Source organism: Mustela lutreola, chromosome 17 (genome assembly GCF_030435805.1).
Source record: "Mustela lutreola isolate mMusLut2 chromosome 17, mMusLut2.pri, whole genome shotgun sequence".
Classification (NCBI taxonomy): Eukaryota; Metazoa; Chordata; class Mammalia; order Carnivora; family Mustelidae; genus Mustela; species Mustela lutreola.
The window spans coordinates 39,261,801-39,287,357 of record NC_081306.1 but is presented as its reverse complement, the minus strand read 5'-3'; the positions used below and the strand labels follow the sequence as shown (position 1 = coordinate 39,287,357).

Sequence of the window (25,557 nt, the reverse complement as noted above, 5' to 3'; positions counted from 1 at the left end):
CCTATCAGAAAGTAGAGCCTAGGACCTAGGGAACATGGGTCTGAGAGAGGCCATACAGCTGTGGTACTCAGTAGAGTAAAATATAAATTTAAGTTTAATAGACTCTAAAACTGTCATAGTTGCACACATCAAAAGGTTTTATTGCATAAGAGGTTTTGAGGGCATAGATGAGCCATGCTTTAACAAACTGGAATGCTGGGGGAGGGGGTGCAGAGTTATGGTTAATTGAATTTTCTTGTTCCTTTGAGTATTAAAGTACCTTTCCTTTCCTTTTTGCGTGACTTTTCTAGAAAATGTACCTGCTTTATGTTATAGGCACAATTGACTAATTTTTAAAAAAGAATTTCAGTGATTTACAATTAAATTAAGAGGTTTCAAGACTTCAACTTTGTGAAGGAAACGACAGTTTTAATTTGGGTCTTTTCCCCCTCTTAGATTGTACATGCTTGAGAACAAATCCCCCAAATCCTACTTCCTAGCATTTACCACTTTCATATTTTGTTCTTTATGTGTGTGTGTATGTTGGTTTTAATCTCAGAGGATTTTTAAAACTGAATTTTTCTGATACTAGAAAATTTCCAAAATTTCTGTGACTATTCACAGGGAAAGTAAAAGTCCCTTGAATCTCACAACCCAGAGAGAATACTGTTAATTAAACTCTTACTGTCACACTTCCCGACAGCTTTTAGTCCATCTCTGTGTCAGTCAGTATCCTGTGTCTCATCAGCTTGCTGACTCCGCAGTACTCTGTTCTCTATCAACAATTTATTGATCCAGTCCCCTTTTACTGGACATAAGATCGTTGCCAGCACTTTGCTATTAAAGCACTGTAGCAAATATCATTGTAGGTAAAGCTTTGCACAAATCTGGGATGTTTTCCTTAGGCTCAATGCCCAGAAGGGAGTTGTGGGTCAAAGGGTAGGTACAATTTAAAGCATATTTGCTACACGTTGCAAAATGCCCTCCGGAAAACATGCCCAAAGTTATGCTTAATCTGATTTTGTGAGAATGCACCTTTCCTGGACCCCAACTAAGTAGGTCTTTTAAAGCCACTTCCTTTTGTATAACCTACGTAGGCTTTTTGGTTTTGTTTTGGTTCGTTTTTTTTTTTAAAACACGAATAAGCTATACTGTTTAGTAGCTTATGGACATTGATTAGGACAATACCTGAGATTTCATATCTTCTGCTGTTGGGTATAACTTCCCCCATAAACTTTGTACATAGAGATGTGTGCAGAATAATTACACCCCTGTGGCTCTTCAAGCCTGTGTACTTTTGTTCTTACTTTCCTCAGCCTTGATTTTAAACTCCTATTTCTGTTTTCCAGACCTTGAGTCTGTCTTTTTGGTTGATTATTATTTTAGGGACTGTGTTCTGGTTTTAACAGCTGTCTCAAGTCCCTGTGGTTACAGGGGAGACTTGTGTAAATGAGATAAAAAGTTGCTGGTTCCTTTCTTATTCAAAAATAAACGAAAAATATTACTGGAAGGTATTCCCAATCCAGGGAGCAAAACAAATGAGTCCCCCTCAGAGATCTAACTGATGGCTCACAGACTCTTGAAGCTACCTGTGCTTTAAGGAGAGCAGCCTGGGCAGTAAAGATGGCCTCAGGTTTGTTGCTTAAACTTTTTATTTAGTGCTTTGGAGGTTGAAAAGTCCCTAAACAATAGCAATTTCTTCACTAAAAGTACCAAAGTATAGCAGTGGTTAAACTATAGGGCAGGGGAGGGAGACTTTTACTTGTCACTTTTACTCTACCTTCTAGAGTATTTATACTCTCTTTGTGTGAATGGATTACTTTTATAATTTTAAGGTTTAAAAAGGCAGAAGTTTACCCACTTTTAATGGGTAAAAAGCTTCAAAAACTAAGCTAAAATGTGCCATTTTCTACCTGTTTTGCAAACTAACCTTTCAAAGATAAGCCTAATTTATTTATTTATTTTTAAAATTATTTATTTATTTGACAGAGAGGGAGATCACAAGTAGGCAAAGAGGCAGGCGGGGGTGGGGGAACCAGGCTCCCCGCTGAGCAGAGAGCATGATCCGGGTCTTGATCCCAGAAGCCGGAGATCATGACCTGAGCCGAAGCAGAGGCTTAACCCACTGAGCCACCCAGGTGGCCCTCAAAGATAAGCCTAATTTAAAGTCTCGCTGTTTTTCTCTTAATTACTACTTATGGGAATGCATTTTTAACATTTACTAACCTGAGACTATGAATGCAACAGAAAAGGATGCAACAAACCCAAATTCCGGTCCTTAAACAGTTATCACTTAAGAGTCTTGTTCCTGATGTTGCAAGAAGCTGATCCCTTTAGGTGCAGCTGTATTCTTGAAAGGTATAAAGGCATTAATAACAATGACAAGAAAAGGTACAGAAGTGGTAATAATAACCTCTCAGAAATAAGGCTAAAAGTTCAGATGATTAGAACACATTGTGTAGAATAATAATGGAGAGGTTTGGAATTGGGGGTCAGAACAGATCTCAGGTGAAGCATTTTTTTATGAACTTAATGTCATTTTCCTCCATTTGACCTTGTCTTCAATTTTCTCATCTCTAAATAAGGACTATAGTAGTACCTACAGCTGGTTATTGTGAAGATTGAATGTTGTAATACATGAAAGCTCTTAGAACAGTGTGTTAGCAGTAGTAGCCTGTGTTTACTGGAGTGTAGCCACTAAGAAAGCATTGATTTTCATCTATTTTGTTTACTGCTTATCCCCAGTATCCAGTAAAGTGACTGACATAGAGGCAGAGTTGAGTAAATATTTGATAAAAGAATAGCATTGAAATCATTGGTATGACTTTTTCTGTCAATGAACTATACCCTTCTTGAGGGTTTTTTGGTTGTTTGTTTTTGTTTTTGTTTTTAATCCCTCACTGTGCACAGTTGTAGTCAGAAAAATTTCTTGAATAGATACTGAAGATCTATGGTTATCACACAGTTGTAGCTAAAATCCTCACCTTGGTGGCCAGGGGGACTGAGTTAGCACTGGTAATGATGACTATGATGTTTTGAGCATCTGTTATGGATGTGTCAAGCTTGCTATCCACATTCATTCTCCAGCTGGTTTGGTTTTTTTTTTTTTTTTTTTTTTAATGCACCACAGTTGTGCCAAGCACTGTGGTTACCACTGGGAACCACATTGGAGAAGGGGAAAAACAAACAAACAAACAAAAAACCAGCCTGTGCTTTTCTAGAGTTTATAGCTTATGACAGGACAAAAATGCCAAGGTTTTAGTCTATCCAGCCTTCCCTCTACCTTGGCTTGCCTGTATCAATTATGTTTCCTTGCTCTTCTCCCCACCTTCTTTCCCAGAGGGGTCCTGCCTTTACCAATTCAGTTCTTTGAACTTTGTTTTGTCTCACTGTTGGGAGAAAGAAAAAAATAAATGTACGTGCAGGTTAAGTTCAAGAGGTTTTAAGGCAAGTTGTAAGATGTCTTTCGAAAATTGGTAAGAGAATTAGATGAGAAACAAAACAAAACAAAAAAAAATTAGAAGTTTTGATTCTCCTTACTGGTATCTGAGAACTACATGTAATGAAGTATTTTAAATTATTTTAGGTTTCTGAACAATATTTCTCAGATTGCAAGGGCTGCAGTGTTTTTGTTTTTGTTGTTTTGTTTTGTTTTTTAAGATTTATTTATTTAGAGAGAGCTAGAGTGGGGGCTGGAGCCTGACGCAGGCTGGATCCCACAACCCTGAGATCGTGACCTGAGCAAAAAATCAAGAGTTGGATGCTGGATGTTTAACTGCCTGAGCCACCCAGGTGCCCCAGGATTGCAGTTTTTTGTTGGTTTGTTTTTTAAAATTTATTTGATAGACAGAGATCACAGGTAGGCAGAGAGGCACGCAGAGAGAGAGAGAGGAAGGGAAGTAGGCTCCCTGCCGAGCAGAGAGCCCGATTCGGGGATCGATCCCAGAACCCTGGGATCATGACCTAAGGGAAGGCAGAGGCTTTAACCCACTGAGCCACCCAGGTGCCCCAGGGTTGCAGTTTTAATGCAAAACAAAATGACCCATCTCACAGGGTCTGGGTGAGGGAAGTTCAACTAGAATTACTCAAGATATGGTATAAGAATAGCATTTGGAAAGAACTGGTGAATTACCAAAAAAATGTCACTTGTATTTGAAATTAGCCATTTACTTTGATCTAGTAAAGTTCCTGTTACCTGTTAAGTACTTTAAGGGCTTTCTAAACAAATGCGACCCAGCACATGAGACATTATTTCCTGTAAATTCATTGCTTGCTTTTTATTCCAAGACACACCTTTTAAAAACAATAAGTAGGCAGGTAAGAACACTCAACCAAATAGTCTAGTGTGCTCTATAGCCTTCAAAGTATTTATCTGTTGACAGCTGATTGGAACCCAGCAACTTAACTGCTGTTTCCTTCATAGATACCACGTATCTGTGAGAAAGTTAGATATTTCTTTCTTTTTTTTTTTTTAAGAAAGTTTTATTTATTTATTTGACACACACAGAGAGAGAGAGAGACAGCGAGAGAGGGAACACAAGCAGGAGGAGTGGGAGAGGGAGAAGCAGGCTTCCCGCAGAGCAAGGAGCCAGATGAGCAGGGAGCCAGACTCAGGGCTCCATCCTAGGACCCTGGGATCATGACTTGAACTGAAGGCAGATGTTTAACAACAGAGCCAACCAGGTGCCCCAAAGTTATATATTTCTAAGTGATATTCAAGTAATATTAAAGATCTTTGCATTTCTTATTCCACCATGTCAGTCTGGATTGCCTTGGTACTTTTTTATACCTGTCTCCCTATTAGACCATGCATTTTCAAGGGCCAGAATGCTTTCCTCGTTCATCTTTGTGTTCTGTATGTCCAGCATGAGACTGGGTTCATTATTTACTGTAGGTATGTAATGAAGATTGAACACATACATACATAGTTGTTTCAAAGGCCCAAACATGAGAAGTACTTTACAGAGTTAGTAGAACGAAACCCAAGTACACATTATCTTCTACTTGCCACCATACCCTTCCTGCCCCCCCCCCCCACCCATCGGGAAAAATACTGGAAGAGGTCCATTTGCAGATTCTGATTGAGACTTATGTAATAGTCCTCTTGGTACTGTAGCTGTTAGGGAGGATTGTGTTTCCATTCTTCCAAATGGGAGCATGCATCTCTGGAAGCCAAGCAAAAATGGATATGGATTTCATCACAGTTGGAATTTCAAGAAGTGATTTTTACTTCATTCTCCTAGGTACTTCTCCCTCTGAAGTGCAAATCCAAAAGTTTCTTCAGATCTGGGGCAGGATCCCCAAATCCCTTGTTCAGTTGAGGCCGCTGTGGGCCAAACATGGTTACAGTATCTGATAGCTTGCTAATTGCCAAGGCTAGGAATGCCTGCTTTCAGCCCCAAAAGCTTTCTTCGCACTGCCAAGAAAAATATAACTCTATGGAGTTTTATATACATATCGCCTGTTGGACTTTGGACCCAGTATAATTGTCTGCACTTAAACTAGAAGGAAAAGTGGTTTCAAATAATTCTACAGACAAATGTAAAACTTTTATCTATTATTTAAAATAGAATGAAACTTTGTAGTGTTGAGCAGGATTCAGGCCATTACTTTTTCTTCAAGTTACTTTATCAAGGATGGTCATGAACTCAAATTGCCTGTAACATAGTTCTCCCTCCGCAATTAAAACAATTCCGGGACGCCTGGGTGGCTCAGTTAGTTAAGCGGCTGCCTTCAGCTCAGGTCATGATCCCAGCGACCTGGGATCAAGTCCCACATCGGGCTCCTTGCTCTGTGGGGAGCCTGCTTCTCTCTCTGCCTCTGCTGCCACTCTGCCTGCCTGTGCGCGCTCGCTCTCGCTCTCTCTCTCGCTCTCTCTCTGGCAAATAAATAAATAAAATCTTCAAAAAAAACACAAAAAACAAAAAACAATTGAATGCCTAGATTCTTATACTAGTTTACTGGGTGGGATTGCTTTGGGACTTAATATTCTTTTTTTTTTTTTTTTTTAAGATTTTATTTATTTATTTGACAGAGAGAAATTACAAGTAGATGGAGAGGCAGGCAGAGAGAGAGGGAAGCAGGCTCCCCGCTGAGCAGAGAACCTGATGCGGGCCTCGATCCCAGGACCCTGAGATCATGACCTGAGCCGAAGGCAGCGGCCCAACCCGCTGAGCCACCCAGGCGCCCGGGACTTAATATTCTTGAGAGACTTGATTATTTCATGCAAAAGTTTTGAATAGTTAATAAGAGCACATGTCTTACTTTATCCCGCCAGTGTGGGATCTTTTTGTTTTGCTTAACTTTGCTTTTTCTTCAGAAAAATCTTGCTGCCTTAGTGAGTAGGGAATAGAGAAAGTGGAGTTTATCAAAGAAATCTGAAATAAAAGGCCCTGGAGATGTTATTGTTTCCAGTAGTGTGTTCTAAGAGGTAACAATACATAGTTTTCTGGATGATCATACTGGTTCTTATTATGCCCCAATAATGGGCCCGTGATTAAAGGAGCGAGATTGATACAAAGCGAAGGTCCAGCAAAGCTTTATTTCGCGCCAAGCATCAAGAATCTAACCGAACGTTCGGGGACGCACCTCTTAAAAGAGAGGGTGACCCTTCCCTGTTTCACAGACAAGCTTTTAAGGGTAAAGGCCATGCGGTTGGGCCTGGCCACGCATAGGTGGCCAATGAGATTGTAACACACCCAGGAAACTCCACAGTGATGCTAGGTGACCAGCTGAGTTACAATTTACCCTAGTAGACATTTGAACCAGCCTATTACACCTTGATTGGGATTGGTGCCCAAAGGGCGGGGCCCATACTCCTTGGTAAAGAGGGAGACAGTATGCATAACCCCACTGATCGGATGCCTCCACCTGGCCTGACCCACCTTTGTATCTGGGCTTTGTTACCTGAAGCTGGTTTCTGGGACTTGTCTCCAAGTAAATCCCCTGGGGGAAGGGGAGCTGGGACAGTTTCTAAATAGGTCCTTACAGTTCTCTTCTCTCGGTTGTTTCTTAAGGAGCTCATAATCTAATAGGTTTTTTCAGAACACTCGGAGAATATTCTTTTGGAAGCTAAGCCCAAAGAGCTAGCCCTGTGCTTTGCTGGTCACTAGCCCAGTGCTAAGATCATGTCTCAAGGGATGGAGCCGTGTAACTCTGAGGGTATCCTGGCTTCATTTCTGGCATGCCCTTTGCACTCTGAAGGACCACTTTTGCAGAAATAATTACTTACAAACCAAAGCTTGGATATGGAGGAAGGGAAGAAAGAAAAGGAAGAATGCAGGCAAAACAACTTAGGTCATAGAGAGAAACTTTAATGGTGAATTTTCTCTGTGGGCTAAAGATTTCCTATGAAACTACCCTTATAGAAGAACCCAGAAATGACTCTTTTTTTTTTTTTTTTCTTTTGCTTGGAGAAACATTTGCCCAACTCCTTCCCCAGTCATGGCTGGAAAGACAGCTGCTAATCCAGCAAGGAGATTATTCTCAAAATAGCTGGGTTATCTTTTTCTACTAATGGATCTAATTGAGTATTACTCTAGAAGGGGAAGTTGCTGCTAACAGCTACATGGGAAAATGCTTGCAGACCAGTAGCACTTTTCTGGATGGTGCTGGACACATGTTCACAAACACAGTGCATGTCCTGCATCGCCATACACCTGGCTCTCCTTGGGCAGGCTAGTTAGAAACAACCAGGGAATGAACAAGGACACATAGCTTTGCAGCATTCCGTAGCATTAAGGGTTTAAAGCCTGAGCCCCTTAGCAGCCTGGAAGGTTAGGAAAAGTCAAGGGCTTTTGTTATTGCTGTTTTTTTTTTTTCCTTAAAAAACAAACAAACACAGCTTAATTGAGGTGTAATTCATTAAAAAAAATTCACTCCTTTTAAGTGTACAATTCAGTGATTTGTTTCAGTAAATTTATAGAATAGTGTAACCACCACAATCCAATTTTATCACATTTTCATCATGCCAGAAAGGTCCTTTGTGACCATTGCTGTCGTTCCTCATTCTCATTCTGAGCCCCAGGCAACCTCTGATATATTTTTGGTCTCTTTAGTTTGTCTTACTAGGTATTTCATATAAATTGAATCATATAATTGTTAGGTCCTCCAATAATGGGTCCTTGATTAAAGGAGCGAGACTGATAGAAAGTGAAGGTCAAGCAAAGCTTTATTTCGTGCCAAGCATCAAGAATCAGACCGAACTTTCGGAGCTGCGCCTCTCACAGAGAGGGTGACCTTTCTCTGCTTCACAGACTAGCTTTTAAGGGCAAAGGCCATGTGGTTGGGCCTGACCATGCACAGGTGGCCAATGAAATTTTAACACACAGAGAAAGCTGCATAGTCATGTTAGGTCATGCATAAGTGACCAATTGAATTACAATTTACCCTAGTAGATATTTGAATTAGCCTATCACCTTGGTCAGAATTGGCGCCCAAAAGGTTCCCAAAGGGTGGGGCCCATACTCTTTGGTAACTAGGGAGACAGTATGCACCCCCCCCACACACACTGATAGATGTCTTCACCTGGCCTGACCCACCCTTGTATTTGGGCGTTGTTACCTGGGACTGGTTTCCGGGACTTGTTTTTAAGTAAGTCCCTTGGGGGAAGGGGTACAGGGACAATTTAAGGGTTAAACAACAAGGTTATTGTTTAGCCTGGATGGAAGTGTTCTGGCTAAAATAAGTCCTTACAATAATATGTGGTCTTGTATGACTTCTTTCACTTAGCATGATCATGTTGTGTATATTGGTACTTTATTCCTTCTTATGGCTGAATAATCATTTATGGATGTACCATGTTCATCTGTTCACTAGTTGGTGGACTTGTTTCTAAGAAGGTGCTTTTTTTCCCCCCAGATTTTATTTTACTTTTTTTTATTTTGGGGGAGGGGAGGAGCAGAGGGAGAGGGATGAGCAGACTTTGCATTGAACACCACGCCTGATGTGGGGCCTGATCCCAGGACCCCGAGATTATGACCTGAGCCATAACCAAGAGCCAGTTGCTTAACTGACTAAGCCACCCAGGTGCCCCTAACAAGGTACTTTTTTTTTTTTTTTTAAAGACTTTATTTATTGGAGAGAGAAACAGATGATGAGAGAGGACAGGAGCAGGGAGGAGAAGGAGAAACAGGCTACCTGTTTCTGAGCAGGGAGCCTGGTGTGGGACTCGATCCCAGGACTCCAGGACTCCAGCTGAGCCACCCACATGCCCAACATGGTACATTTTTAAGGGCCACATTACTGTGTGATACTTAAAAAGTAATTTAAAAATCAACTTGGAGAGTGAGACGCTTGGGTGGCTCAGTTGGTTAAGCCACTGCCTTTGGCTCAGGTCTTGATACTAGGGTCCTGGGATTGAGTCCCTCATTGCGCTCCTTGCTCAGTGGGGCCTCTGCTTCTCTGTCTCTGCCTGCTCCTCTGCCTCCTTGTGTGCGCGCTCTCTCTCTCTTTGATAAATAAGTATGATCTTTAAAAAAAATCAACTTGGAGAAGCATAGGATTAGGAAGGCAAAATTCACAAGGAAAACCCTGACATTTTCAGATTTTGTAAGTTTGTTATGACTTAGTAGTTACAGGGCAGAGCCTTATAGCTTCTGTGACCCTCTGTTGGAGCTGTTACTTTGAGGTAATGAAGTTGCAAGCGGTGTTATCACCTCATGCCTGATTTCCCTAGCTAATTGGCCCACTGGGTCACTGTCTGTTGAGTGTGTTCAGAGGAGCTGAGGGCACATGGTGCAGCCGATTCATCCATGAGCACACGTATCTCTTACAGAACAACGACAGCAGTCATCAAGAGCGGCTGCTGCTGCTGCTGAGTACATTTTGGGCCTTAAATGATCCAGGCACTGTCCTTGATGCTACAGGTCGTCCTTGGGTTTTTATATGCAGCTCCTACTGAGGAGGCAATAAACAAATGTACTGTATCCTGTGAGGTAGTGAACAGCCTTCTGAAGCGAGAGAAGCACGGAGCGGAGGTAGAGAGAAGGGAAGGCGGAGCAGTGTCTCAGAGGTTTGGTGCTGCGGACTGGTGGATGGGTGTCCGGGAAGAGTCTTCAGGCTGAAGGAGAGCAAGTGCAAAATTCCTGTGGTGGGAAATGGGTATGGTCTGTTCCGAGAATAGCCCAGAGGCCATCATGCCTCGGAGCACAGTGACCAGAGGCAGGGGACAGAGTGGCCAGAGTCCAGACCTGCTTAATTATGGGAAATTTCCAGGCTTTGTGCCCTACCCTGCTGTTAAGGATAATGCTCTCGGGGCGCCTGGGTGGCTCAGTCGGTGAAGTGGCTGCCTTCGGCTCAGGTCATGATCCCAGGGTCCTGAGATCGAGCCCTGCATTGGGCTCCCGGCTCATTGGAGGGCCTGCTTCTTCTCCCTCTCTCTCTGCCTGCTGCTCTGCCTACTTGTGCGCATGCGTGCTCTTGCGCGTGTGCTCGCTCTTTCTCTCTCTCTCTCTGTCAAATAAATAAATAAATATATATTTTAAAAGGGTAATGCTCTTTGATAACCTTAATCTATGACAGACAGTTGAGCCTAAAACCGTTGTAATATACGGGTAAACTACCTTTCATGATTTCTCCTCTCCTACTTAGGTATTTCCAGTCATTTATACTTTTTTAATGCTGACAGGGAAGCAGTGAAGGTTATTTTACAAAAGGTACTGTTTTTCATTCATCACGTAGGAGGAAAGTATGACGAGTGTTGGTGAGAGTGTGGACAAGGGTACTTTCGTACAGTGGCTGTAGGAGCACACATTGTTGCAGACCCTTTCTCCAAAGAATGTGGTGGTGTCTTTTTTTTTTTTTTTTTAGATTTTATTTATTTGAGAGAGAGTGAGCAAGTGAGGGAGAGAGTGCAAGCGTGCACGGAAAGGGGGGCAGAGTTAGAGGGAGAAACAGACTTCTCGCTGGGTAGGGAGCCCCATACAGGGCTCGATCCTGGGACTCAAGGATTATGACCTGTGCCAAAGGCAGATTCTTAACCAACTGAACCACCCAGATGCCCCTGTTGGAAAAATCTGTCACATACCCTTGCTTCAGCAGTTCTTTGTCTAGGTATTTTCTTCATACCTGTGTGTACAAGGAGACGTGTACAATTTCTTGCCACATAGTTGTAACTTGTAGGCCATCTAAATGCCACTCAGAGGAAATAAACAAATTGGTTTACTTGATGGTGAAGGCTGAGAAGTCTGAAATCTGTAGGGCCGGCTGGCCGGCTAGAAACTGATACTGCAGTCCCCAGGCAGAATGTCATCTTCCTCAGGGAAGCCTTAGTTTTATTCTAATCAGCTTTTTGGCTGATTAAATGATGCCTACCCAGATTATTGAGGATAATGCTTAAACTGGTTATAGATGGTAACCACATCTATAGAATTCCTTCACAGCAACACCTACATTAGTATCTAATTGACTGACTGGGTACTATACCCCTGTCATGCAGACTCCTAAGGCTAGCCATCACAATGGGATACCATACAGAAGTTAAATAGTATAGACTAGTCAATATTTAACAAGGTGGACAGGTCTTGGGAATATAACACTGAATTTAAAAAAAATGTAAGAGTGAAATGTATTATGATACTTGTGTATCATTCCTGACTAAATACTTGTACATATAAAAGTGTAAAATAGTTAGAAAATGAACAGCATTTGTGTGTGTGTGTGTGTGTGTGTGTGTGTATGTGTAAAGATTTTATTTATTTGATAGAGAGACGGGCAGAGAGAGGGGGTGGGGGGAGCAGGCTCCCTGCTGAGCAGAGAGCCCGATGTGGAGCTTGATCCCAGGACCCTGGGATCATGACCTGAGCCAAAGACAGAGGCTTTAAGCCACTGAGCCACCCAGGCGCCCCAATGAACAGCATTCTTAATTGATGGCCCCCTAGGGAGACTTGACTGGGGTGGTTAAAGCATCCTGTGGTTTGGTAATGTTGTTCTGAAGTGTTCTAATTCCTTGATGCTGAAGGAAATCAATATGGTAGTGTTAACCATTATTCCTAGGAGGAATCTTTTTTATTTTATTTATTTTTTTTAAAAGAAAGAGAAGATATTTGTTTGCTTGGGTAGAATTGGTCATTATTGTGTTGCTGCACGATAGTGTGCTGACTCATAAAAAGTCAGGAGTACTATTACAAGAAGTCATCTAAAAAGAAAATATCATAGAGACTCCCGTAATTTCTCACACTAGAATAGTGTTCTGTCATACAGGTATTTTCAGTTCACTTTATTGAACAATCTAGTTCGAGGAATTGTATTGAGTCCTGAGGGATGAGTGCAAAGGTTAGCAGGAAGGCCGCCTGGGCATGACCTGTGGGATCTGATTCAGCAAGGTTTTTAAATTTAGCATCTCAAAGCTTTGGTGTCTCATCCATAAAATGAAGATAATAATAACCATGTTGTTAGGATCTAATGAGACAGCCCATGTAAAATGCTAGGCACAGAGCCTGAAAAATAGTAGCACTCCATAAATGTCAAATGTATCCCACAGGGAAAAAACAAAAGAATAAATTGTTCTCAAATGAGTAAAAGAAATAATAACACCTTCAATTTCCTTCATACCCCGCACTTTTCTAGAGGTTTTTGTATTCATGGTTTCTCTCATCCTGATGTCACACTTCAAGGTAGAATAGCCAGTATCATTTACTTTCATGTTACAGACAGGAAGTGAGGTATCTGGAGACATCTGTGGAAATGGGAATGTTCATCCGTTTGAAGAGTTGACTAATATTTTAAACTTTTGTCTTGGAATATTAATTATTACAGTCGATTCAGTGTGCACGGATTGTCAAGTGCTTGGAAGAGCACATCAGTGTTCCATAAATACTTATTATCTCATTGTATCTTTATACCCCTCATGAGATCCAAATGATCATTATTTACATTTTATAGAGGAGGAGATTGAGGCTTAGCAAGGTAGTGATGTGATTAGCTCAGGGTTTTTTTTCCTTTTATTCTCCAAAGTTTTTTTCATCGCATGTTCCCCTGGCCCATTACTACTGGGATGGCAGGTTACAAATGATAGATAATACAAATTGATACATACTGCAAGTTGATAGCTAGTAGCATAGATGGATAATACAGATTGAAGAAGAACCCAAACACTATTCACATTTGGCTGATAAGCATTTTTGTGTTTTATGAATTTGAAGCTTGAGTACTTCTGCTGTAACTTAATACTTCAAACCAAACATCTCTGTTGTCTTATTTTCCTTTACTTGGCTTATGCTCCCCATTCAAGATGGGTATGAAAAATAGGACTCCTCTGACCATCTGCTAGCCCATAAGCAGATGCTTTATTTCCAAATTTACTCACTAATATTTTCCCTAAAGGCAGGGGGTATAATCAAATACTGATGATAGTCCAGGAACAGCAGCTTCCAACAACACAAGGAAGTCTTGAAGAAGTAAGATTTTCTACAAATGATGCCTATCTAGAAGTATTCTCAAACAGTTAATCCTTATTAACAGATAATCTTGTCACATGAAATTTAGAATGCGTCCTGATTAATTTAAGCATTTGCTACTGCTGGATTAATTTGTATGAGATTGTATAGAATAAAATAATATGGGAAATTTCAAGGATAAATGTTACCAGAAGCGCATTAAAACTCTTAGAGATTCTTAAATCACTTTTAAAAGCTTATTCCAGTGTAAATATTACCCACATTTTTCAAATGAGAAAAATAAAGCACTGAAGTAGCAAATAATTTGTTCTTGGTCATGTAGAGAATTGGAAAAAGGAATGTAAAGAAACCAGTTCTCAGAAATTTAAAGTCAGCTCAGTTTAACTATCTGGCTAGTCATAATTGTATTAATTTGTGCTTCATAGTCTGTAGTTCCCTACTGGTAAAGGTAATAATTTTTCAAAAATGAAAGAAAAATGTGAATGGTGAGGAAGTTAAAGCCGTCATGAGATCGCATAATTATGTTTAAAATTATAATGTGTTGGTCTACAGGAAGCAGAGGAAAAAAGCGCGAGATAAACGGACCAACTAGAAATCTAGCGGAAAGTGCCTTCTAGGTTCTGAATGGTCTATTTCTCAACATTTTATTTGGAACAGCTAATCGTTAGTTCTCCAGTCCTGCTGATTAAACCTAGAACCAACTCTTCTTCATAGGAGACTCAACACAAGTAGAACAGTGATGTCGCCAGGTGTTTTAGTTTAGACTACCCATATTGCTCTCTGAATGGAAATGAAACCCATTCTGGTTGAAACTGGTTTGGCAAATTACCCTCCTTGCCAGGCAAGAACAGGTAAAATACATACGAAGCTTTTGCTTTGATTATAACAAAATAGTGTTGTTTCTTGGACCATTAGTACCTTTTATAATTTATTTTGTTTTTGTACTTTGTATCTTAGACCTTTTATTCTTAGTGCCAAATCTACATTAAAATGGATTTGTTTATTATTACTGGTGATTTTCTTTAAATCCTAGGCTATAAAAAAAATTGGGCTCTTAATAAGCCTTAACAGAGCATATGACCTTTGACCCAACAGCTGCCTCCTTTAAAAAAAAGGGGGGGGGGACCCATTCAGTTCACAAAGATAGCCACTGCTACTTATAAAACTTTACAGACCGTGGAATTCAAAGGCAGACTGCTTTTTTGTTCTTGGATTTAAAAATACATGTACTTGAGCTAAAATAACTAGATTAATGGCCAAGAGCCAGGGTAGAGATGGATTTTCCACTGTTCAAAGGAGCCAGAGTTTCCAGGGGAAAAAATTTCCGTAGCTAAAACTAAATAATAAGGAATTGAAGTATATGTTGAACTTTCAAGCTTAAAAACTTGTATTTTTCTCTGAAGCTTATTGTAGTCCCATGTTTTAGTAGTTAACTTTTTTTTTCTCCAGTAGCATCATTGGGATAGTGGATTATGCTTGGTGTTAACTTTGGAAGTTCTCATTAATTCATTGTTTTTCATATTTTAAGATAGGACTTGCATGTAAGCATTTCAAGAATAATATCAAGAAACCAAATTATATTTTCCCCTTATTTGGGTACGCTGAACTAAGAATAATCTTAACACAGATCTAGGGTTATTTTTATGACTGCTTATATGCTAGTAAGGGGGTTAGCTCTGTATCTGTTTCCTTATATTCTTATCCACTTATCCACTGAGATAAATTAAAAAAATTTTTTTTAAAGTTTTATCTTTTAATTAAAACTTACGTTCTCGGGGCGCCTGGGTGGCTCAGTGGGTTGAGCCGCTGCCTTCGGCTCAGGTCATGATCTCAGAGTCCTGGGATCGAGTCCCGCATCGGGCTCTCTGCTCAGCAGGGAGCCTGTTTCCTCCTCTCTCTCTGTCTGCCTGCCTCTCTGCCTACTTGTGATCTCTCTCTGTCAAATAAATAAATAAAATCTTTAAAAAAAAAAAAAACTTACGTTCTCAACATCAAGACTTGGTCTTGTAAGATTATTATAAGAATTTTTTAAAAGAGATATTTGAAAAGTAGTTTTATCTTTTTATTAAAAAGTAATTATTTTCTAATGAAGTTACTAGATTTTAGATAATTTTTTAAAAAGATTTTATTTATTTATTTGATAGAGATCACAAGTAGTCAGAGAGACAGGCAGAGAGAGAGAGGGGAGGAAGCAGGTTCCATGCTGAGCAGAGAGCCTGATGCGAGACTCGATCCCAGGACCCTGAGATCACGACCTGAGCCGAAGGCAGTGGCTTAACCCACTGAGCCACCCAGGCACCCCTGAAGTTACTAGATTTTAAAAAATTACTGAAACTCCTACATTGCTGATGGGAATGTAAAATGGCACAAGCACTCAGAGAAATAGTTCAACAGTTTCTTAGAAAGTTGAACATACAGCTACCATGTGACACAACAGTTGAACTCCTAGATATTTATCCTGGAAATATGAACACTTATGTTCACAGAAAAGCCCGTATGTGATTGTCCATGTCGGGTTTATTTGCAGCTGCAAAAGACTGTAAACAACTGAAATATTCAGTGGCCAAATATATAAATCGTGATACATTCATGCTATGGAGTACTACCAGCCCAAAAAGGGGATAAACTACTGATAACTCCCAGCAACTTGGATGGCTCTTATGGACATTGTGCTGAGTGAAAAAAGCCAGTCTCAAAGGTCACATTCTGTATGATTCCATTTATATAACATTCTCACAATGACAATTACAGTGATTGAGATCAGTGGTTGCCAGGACTGTTGAGGGTGTGGCTATAGAGGTGTAACATGAGGGAGGTCATTGTGCTAATGGAATATTTCTATAACTGTGATGATGCTTAAATCTGTATATGTGGTAAGATTTCATGGGAACAATGCACCCGCTCCCCCAAATGAGTGACACAAAAACCAGTAAATGCAATAAAGTCTGTAGTTTAGCTAGTAAGTTTTGACCATTGTGAATATCCTGGTGTTGATACTGTACTCTGTTATATAAGTTACATTTAGAGGAAGCCTACCTGAGAATTCTGTGCAGTTTTTACAACCTCTTGTGAATGTTAAATGATTTCAAAATAAGCTGAAAACAAAAGAGGGAATTGAGAAAAGATGATGGACATAGCTGCTGTAGCCACAGGTCCCTGTGATCAGGTATTGAGCCTTACCATCTCACAGAGAGACTGGTAGAGGAGTCCTCCTTGGCTTTGGGGCTTTATGGCTGTTGGTCGTGAATGGGGCTCAGACAAGGGGCTCTGAAAACATGGGATAGATGGACTGCCAGTTGAGCAAAGCAGATTGACCATTTCCCCCCCTTTTTCTTCTAAGAATACATTGAATTGACAGCAACGGATCTTGAAAAAGAGATGGGGGTACCATAAACCCATGGTGTTAAGGCTTGAAGAAGACTTGAAGAAGACTTAGCAGTTGATAAAAGACCTAAGAAGATTTGGGGTGATAGAAAATGGACAGAGGGGTGGTAGCTGCCTTAAGAAAACCTAAAGAATCTGCAGTGGGAGAACTGATGGAGGCTGAGCCATTCATCCCCAGAGGCTGAGGAGCAGTCCCACGGAAGGTGGGGATGGAGGGACACCCAGGGCTAGAGTAGGAGTTACACAGTTTGGTTAAACTGCTAATTTTCCTTTCCTACCCCAACCACCAGTACTACCAGCATCTCCCTCTGCCTGGCAGACTGGAGATTTAAACTTAGGATATGTTGGATCAAAGGAGTTCTCCATGTGGAAACACCAGCAGGAGGCAATAAACCCTGGAGTTGGAGTAGAGAGGAGGGGAGTTCAGTAAAAATCATTCCAGTAAACTGGAATTCCCAATCCACTCCCCTTCGTGATGGGGAGGGCTGATCCGGTGATTTGCCTCTTCCCCTATTCTTAACAGAAAATGAGAAACTTCTCTGAAGAGACTCAGTGGACCCTGGTTACTGTCACAGGGCCCGTTTCTCTATAGCTGATTTGTCCAGTCACTCCAAATGAACCTGCTAGTCAACAACCACCTTTTGTTTATACCCACACCCACACCCACACGCTTCAAGCCACCATTCTAGGGCTTTACTCTTAAATACGAACTGGCAATCAGGTATCACCAGATGTTTGAAAGCCTCCAACATAAAAGACAGATGGATACCAAACAGTGAAAAGAAATAATCAGGAGATAATATGGGAAACTGGAAGATATTACTTTCAGTTTATTCAGATTAGAGACAATATTCACAAAACAAGAACAGGATGCTTTTAAAAAGGAATAACCAGGGGTGCCTGGTTAACTTGGTTGGTTAAGCATCCAATTCTGGGTTTCAGTTCAGGTCATGATCTCATGGGTCGTGGAACTGAGCCCTGCACTGGACTCCACACTCAGCAGGAGAGTCTGCTTGAACTTTCTTTCCTTCTGACCCTTCCCCTGCTCTCATGCTCACTCACTTCTCAAATAAATCCTGAAGAGAAATGGGGGTGGGGGACGGGAGAATAACTAAAAACTCTGAAAGAGCCCTAGTGGGGACTCTGCTCAAGATTCTGTCTCTCCTCCCTCCGCCCCTGCCTGCTCTTGCATGCACTCCCTGCCTCCCTCCCTCCCTCTCCCCAGAATAAATACATCTTAAAAATAAAATAACATAATAAGAGTTGGTATGTGAAGTTACCTGTCAGAAATGGGGAAATAAAAGTGGAAAATTAGAGAAAAAAGAAGTGATTAGAGAAGAAATCAGGATATGTAAAATATTCATCAGAATTCCAGAAATTAGGGAGAGAGAAGAAACAAAATAGGAACATTTTTCAGGCCTAAAGGATGTAATTTTTTTTTATATGGAAGAGGTGAATCAAGTGCCTAATAAAATAAATGAAAAAAATTCCCACACCAAGACAGACCATTATGTAGTATACAGGGCTTCCAAAAATAAGCATCTCCCTACAAAGTTCTATACAGAGGAAGAAGAAATGATGGCTGACTTCTCAATAGCAAAATTGGATGTTAAAAATAGTGAGGCAATATCTTTAAAATTCTAAAAGAGAATCACTTGAGCTCTGTAATACTCTACCCAGCAAAATATTAATCAAATGTCAAGGTAAAGGTAATTTCAGACACATGGGGACTCAAATTTATCTCTTATGCATCATTTCTTAGGTTGCTCTTGGAGAATGATCTCCAGCAAATAGGAATAAATGAAGAGAGAGGAAGGTGTGGAGTCCAGCTAATGAGAGTTCTAACACAGGGGATCGGAAAGGGATATATAAAGGTAACAGCGTGGCAGGGACAGTCAGGCCAGACTGAGCAAGAGGACAGAGTCCTTGGACGAAGTTCTGGGGGAAAATGGAATGGAAGCTTAGCTGATAACTTTGTGCGTTAACTTTGTGCGTTGAGAAATACTGATAGACTTCTGCTAGATGTGATAGAGCATGTGGAAAAATTTAAGGTGTATTCATGGAAAACTAAGCTAGGAGGAGGGGGATGAAATGATTGTTAATCCCAAGAGAAACAATGACTGTACCAAGAAAGGAAACCTAATCCTTAGTACATTCCTTTCATTGTATGACCGATATTTACAAAGTCGTAATAACCCTATCAATTTACCAGGAAATTGCTGTTTAATTATGTAGGAAGGATTGAAGTAGGGGATGTGGGGTGGTGTGGAGAGCTGACTGTAGTAGAAAGCCAGTGGTTATCATCCAAAATTTGAAAAATCAAGAATATTATCCCAAACTTTGGAAATAAATACAAGAATAGCGGGTTAGTTGAAAGTGCTCTTGGGAGTAAGTTCAGGTTTGAGGGAAGGTTGAGCCTGGGGTTGTTTTTCATGATAAGCCTTTATCACTATTTGATAAAATAAGTTATGTTCTCTCTGTACTGATTTATAAAGGAGAACCTTTTTATCCAGGAGAGCATGTATATCAAGTATCTGCCTCTTTGAATGTTGGGTATTTTTCATTTTTTTTATTGCTTGGTCCTCTACAAACAGGGTTCACATTTTGAGGGGGTGGGTAAGGAGACTTGAGTGGTGTGCCTGGAATGATTAATACTGTGAAGCTCATTATTCGTAGGTGTAATGTATTTGTAGATACATTCATTTGCCATGTGTTCTAAGTCAAGAAGACAGAGCCCATAAGAATGATCTATTGTGTCTACTTTGATTTAGGATATTTTAAGTTTAGAACAACTGTCTAAATTATTGCCTGTCTCAGTACTTACCATAGTATTTGTCTCGATGTTTATTACTTTATAGTGCTATAGGAATGACACTTTTAGAAATGAAAACCATAACATTTTCACAGCTATGACATCATGAAATCCAGGAGAAGGAAACCGTCCCTTCCCATCTACTGTGTGCATAGGACCTACCACTTGGTGGTTACTACATGAGTACTTAATGAATGAACAAGATCTCTTAGAAATTTCTGTTCAATTGATAACCAAGGCATTGCTCATATAATTAAGTTCCAATCATGTGCACCTGTTTTTAACACTAGCCCGACAACCATTAACCTACATAAAACCCAAAGGAAGCATCAGCTTCTGGGTGCATAGTCCCAGTAGGGTATGCTTGTAGGTATGCATGTCTGCTGCTTGCTCTATTTACAGTAGGTTCTAGGCAGCCCTTGGGCAATGGAAAACTGCCAGGATTACACATGCCTTGCTGGTGTAAGAACCCTGTTCCATCCGTAAGGAAATATATGCTCTTTATTATTTCGGAATAAACGTTCATGGCTTTGTAGACTGTACTGTCAAGCATACATAGGTATCCCAGGCTGTGTAGTGACAGAATCTAAAAATTATTTGATGTACTGTTTGCTTACTTTATTAATTTGTTTGTTTTATTTGTCAGAATGTTATGGAGCAGTTCAATCCTGGGCTACGAAATTTAATAAACCTAGGAAAAAATTATGAAAAAGCTGTTAATGGTAAGTCTCTTTTTTGAATTTATAAATATAGTGCACATATAAAAACCATTCAGATGATATTTTACTTATTTTGAAGTGCTTAATAGCGAAATTTTAAAATATCTTTAAGTTGGTAGAAATTATTTAATTCTATGGAAGTTTACAATGATAGGATATTAGTGTATTTGAAATGAATAAAAGGAAGACGATGGAACAGTCTTTTGACTGTTGTGATACATTTAATGATCAAATCAGGTTATTGATGTAACTCAGTATTTTATATCATTACCGTCAATATGTTTTCCACTTTGCTAAACAAATTCTTTGTGAACTAATAACATATGAAATGTGTACTTAAAATATTTATTAGTATTTTGTAGCAGAGGAATTGTTATCTTTATAAAGAATTTCTTGCCTTTGGGTGTATAACTTTTGATAGTGATATCAGCGCATTTTTATCCTGAATGGAAAAACATCTAAATTAAAGGTTGAACTTAGATTCTCATTTCAAAATGAGTGCTTCCTATAAAATGAATTCAAGCATTTGCTATTGTCTCTCTTTGTGAACCAAACTTGTTTGCTAGTTTCAGGAGGTTTCATTTGAGAAAGCTGACCTGCATCTACACATGCATTTCCCTACTAGAAGGTGAATGTTATCAATGATCACCTTAAAGACTTGAGATGCTAATAATCACCAAATTCTAACATGGTCAAAACAATTCTCCTTATGTAACAAGTATCACCCCCAAAATATTCAGACCCCAGTTTCACCCTCTACCCTGGTTCACTAAGACCACCAAGTAACGTGAATAAATTTAGTTTCCAACAGTTGTAGATTTGAACACTTCAGATCAGGTTTTGTGTCTTTTATGTATAGCTTGTTTCTCCTGTTCACCATGGCCCACTTTTGGCTGCTCCCTCTTGAAATTTTGAGAATAAACCCCTGACCTTACACACCCTGAGCATAAGCGTGCCCCAGGAAAAGGGGGTATTGTAGCTAGACTTCGATTGACAGGTGTCCAATTGTCATAGTCATAGAAAAGTAAAGTGCTTATTTACTATCTTGTGCAGTATCAGTGATTTTTATAGGTAACCCCTCATCCCTTCAAAGAACAGGACGGAGACTTGTTTTAGAATTCTTGCACAGCTGACTCTCCCTTGATGACTGCTTAGTCACAAGGCCACAAAGTCATTGCCTTAGATGCCCGTGTGAAGGAAATCACCATGACCTGCAGTGTTTTGTTTGCTTTTTTTTTTTTTTTTTTTTCTTTCTAGCACTTGCTACCTCTCTGAGGCAGTTTTATAAGGTGACTCAAGGACTTGCCAGCAGCTTAGTCTCTGGCTAACTAACAAGGCTTTTCCCCAAAGGGACTATTCTGTACTTGTAAAGTATTTCCAGGTTTTTTTTGTTTTTGTTTTTGTTTGTTTGTTTTTTTGCAGGCCATCTGTTTTTTACTGAAGCCATTGAGAAATCAAGATGAATTTGTAAAGTCCTTATTAAGAATTTGTAGCATAGTTTAGGATGCCAGATGTGCAGTCAGCCCTTAGGTCATAAATCAAGACAATACGCAGAGCTAACAAAGAGCTAACAAAGAGCGTGGAATGAGCAGTGTCACAGAAATTTGAATAGTGAAGGTTGGTAGGAAATAGAGCAGGCAGTGGGCCTTGTAGGAGCTGTGCTAGCTGACAAATGTTAGGTTTCAGGCAGAAAAGACCTCATCCAAGCCTAGATCTGAGGTCCACACTGGCATGGGTGGGAAGCTGTTGGGAAATAGTAAAATGCAAGTGGAGTAGGGTCAGGTTCTTAATGCATTTGAATGCAGCGTCAGTTACCTGTTGTCAAGTTATCAAAGGTCCCTAACTTGGTGGCCTAAGACAACAATAATTTATTATTTCTCAAGGTCCTGTAAAGGCAGTGCAGGTCTCTAGCCCCAGGGGTTCCATCCTACAGCTGTAGTCAGCCAGGGATGCTGGACTCCTTCCCTCCCTCTTGGGGGCATAGCAGGCTGTTGCAAGAACGCACACACCTGAGGGAGTTATGCTTGCTGGCATCCCACTGGCAAGTCAGGTGACCAAGCCATCCATTAATATGTAGGTGACTACAAAGGTTGGGAATTCTGTGAGTTGTGGTTTATTGAAGGCCATTACTGTACAAATCTATCATGAACTCTGTGGCGTATGGGCTTACACTATGGGCAGTGTAAGTGGAGGCTATTAAAAGTTTTGATCAGAATTGTAACCTAAACAAATTATATCTTAAAAAGTTATCTGGCAGAAGTATATAGATTAGATTGGTGAATTATTTGGTCAGCCACTAAAATAGAACAAATATGCTTTGTTTCCTTAAGACAACAAATGATAGAAACTCTTAATGTATTCACAAAGTGGGGATGGCAAAATTATGAAAATATTGTTTGCTTCTTTATTAAGTTCTGGATAAATTATATAGTTTTTAAAGTTAACTCCACTTTATGGTAATAGCAAGAGTATTTTGCCATTCTGTGGTTAGTTTTAAACATAAGTCATCAGTTAATGAAAAATGTCGGTGTAATGTGTGAAGGCAAACCAAAAATTTTGTTTATATATTGTGTAAACCTTTATGCTGTTCTCCCACTGATCTGCTTTTCAGCTTTATCAGTATCTTAAAATTTTTCACATTAAAATATTGCACATATTAGCTTGACAGTTTATTGGCTACCCACCTTGTTTTTAGGTGGAGTCTTCTCTTTTTCTCTTCTAGCTGAGATCAGAGAGTCAAAAAGCACTATAAGTTAGAACTGAGGAGGAGACCTTTGCTGGAGTTTCACGCACTCCCTTCAATTTGCCACTGACCTTGGGCATGTCCCAACTTATCTCCACTCCACTCTCCTTCATGAAACAGGGTGATAGTACCACTGACCAACATCTTCATATTCTTGAAGAACTTAACTAATGGCATGGAAGGTCCACACAAATGCTACTTGTTATTGTTCTTTTTTACAATTATACTTTAAGGTTATTCTCAGACTTCTGAAATAACTGTATAATAGAGTGTTAGAGTTGTTAAACTTGTACACATATAGTAAAGCCATAACATCTGTAACTTTTTAACTCAACAAGAAATGCTGAAATGGATAAATTTGCCATGAAAATACTACTTTTTTGGCCAGTAATATCTTCAGCTGGACTTGTATATAATTTGTTCTGTGACCTCCCCCTTTTTATACTTGAAATGCCTTTTTAATTCACCATTTTAAAACAATACCCATCATAAAATAGGGGGAAAGCAGTTGGTTTGGTCTCTGGTTTTCCTCACAGTAAAAGGAAAGGAATCTTAGAGATTCTTAAGGGCTCTTTTAGCTCCAAAATTCTGTGTTTTTCAAAGTTCATCTTTGAGTGAAGTAAAACAAATTTTCTTCAAAATCACCCTAAATAGGCTAGGTCTTGCTGAAAAGCCTGGTTGTTGTAAAATGAAAGAAGGAATTCGTATTAATAACTTTTTTATTTGTTTGTTCAGTGGTCATGCTATTAAGACATTTTATTTTATTTTTATTTTTTTAAGATTTTATTTATTTATTTGACAGAGAGATCATAAGTAGGCAGAGAGGCAGGCGGGGTGGTGGGGGGAAGCAGGCTCCCCACCAAGCAGAGAGCCTGATGCGGGGCTCAATCCGAGGACCCTGAGATCATGACCTGAACTGAAGGTAGAGGCTTAACACACTGAGCCACCCAGGCGTCCCATTAAAACATGTTATAAATAACCATCCTTTGTTTGAGAAAGGATAGCTACCTTGCCCAAGGAAGTCATGCCATTAGAAGTGAAGGTGGAATTCAAACTCAGGTTTCTCTTGCCCTCAGTTCCTCTCCCCAAAGAAAAAGAAAGGAAAAGAAAAATCAAAAACAGATTTTTGTACCTTATAATATAGTCATCAAATCAGTTTGAAAGGAGAGCTACTATTTTAAGATGATTAATTTCTACAGCAATGAAAGTTTCCCTTGTCTCTGCCAGAAAGTTGGTGGGGGCAGGATAGAACCTTCAATTATTTTTCAGGTCATTCTTTTGTGTTTTTAGAATGATAATGTATTTTAAATCTCGGGTTTTTTTCCCTGGCAACAAATATATTATTGGTTGTGGCTCAGAATACCTTTTTCTTTCTTTCTTTTTTAAAAAATTTTATTTATTTGACACAGAGCAAGCAAGAGAGAGAGAGAGAACAAGCACAAGCAGGGGGAACGACAGGCAGGGGAAAGAAGCAGGCTCCCCACCGAGCAAGGACTCTGATGTGGGGCTCAGTCCCAGGACCTTGACCTGATCGTCACCTGAGCCAAAGGCAGAGGCTTAAAACCGAGCCACCCAGGTGCCCCTCAGAATACCTTTCTCAGGGGCACCTGGGTGGCTTAGTTGGTTAAAGCCTCTGGCTTCAGCTCAGATCATGATCCCAGGGTCCTGGGATCAAGCCCCACATTGGGCTCTCTGCTCAGCAGGGAGCCTGCTTCCTCCTCTCTCTCTCTCTCTCTCTCTCTCTCTCTCTCTGCCTCCTTGTGATCTCTGTGTGTCAAAGAAATAAAATCTTAAAAAAAAAAAAAAGACCAGGTTCGCGGGGCACCGCATATAAGTTCTTCTAACTAATAATGTTGCAGACCTATGGAGCTGTAGAATAACCGGCTGAGGCAAGATTTCTTGCTGGAGTGGATGTGTTTGCAGCCCTTATTTGATATTGAAAACACATCCACTCTGGAACTGGCATCATGATGAAAGCAGGGCTTTTTCTGGACTTCCGGAGCTTGCTATTGAAGGTTCCCCAGGATCCTAAGATGAGGATCCTATAGGGTTTTCCACTGAGTGGGGGGCCTTTGGAAGTGCAGTGGAGAGATCCCTGTCCCTGGCACAGCTATTAAGCACCAGCCCTGCCTTCTGAAAGCTGCCCTTGGCACAGCCCAGACCTTACTGCAGCCAGAAGGGACTGAGAGGTATTTGGAAGCAAACCTCCATGGCACTTTCTCTTTTCTTTGTCTAAGTGATGATTTTTTGTGTCCCTTCCCTTGTCTAGCTATGATCCTTGCAGGAAAAGCATACTACGATGGAGTGGCCAAGATTGGTGAGATTGCCGCCGGGTCCCCGGTGTCGACAGAGCTGGGTAAGCTGGCTGTCCGTTATATACAAACACAAGTCAAGCTGGTTGCAGGGCCTTTCCTCCTGGGAGCCCTAACAAGAACATATGAAGTGGCCCAAATCCAGAATAGTAAGAAGAGCTAGCCTAGTACTCCAGTTTGTTCACTTCTAGGATGACTGAGTTTGCTGTGG

General features: G+C 40.3%; 1 protein-coding gene across 1 annotated transcript in view; it reads left to right on the top strand.

Annotated features, from left to right (window-relative positions):
- Positions 1-25,557, top strand: part of BAIAP2L1 (BAR/IMD domain containing adaptor protein 2 like 1) — a 91,954-nt gene that overhangs the window by 5,632 nt on the left and 60,765 nt on the right. Inside the window, exons 2-3 of the mRNA XM_059155423.1 lie at positions 20,219-20,294; positions 25,304-25,390. Coding sequence (XP_059011406.1) covers positions 20,219-20,294; positions 25,304-25,390 — 163 coding nt within the window. The remainder of the gene's footprint in view (positions 1-20,218; positions 20,295-25,303; positions 25,391-25,557) is intronic.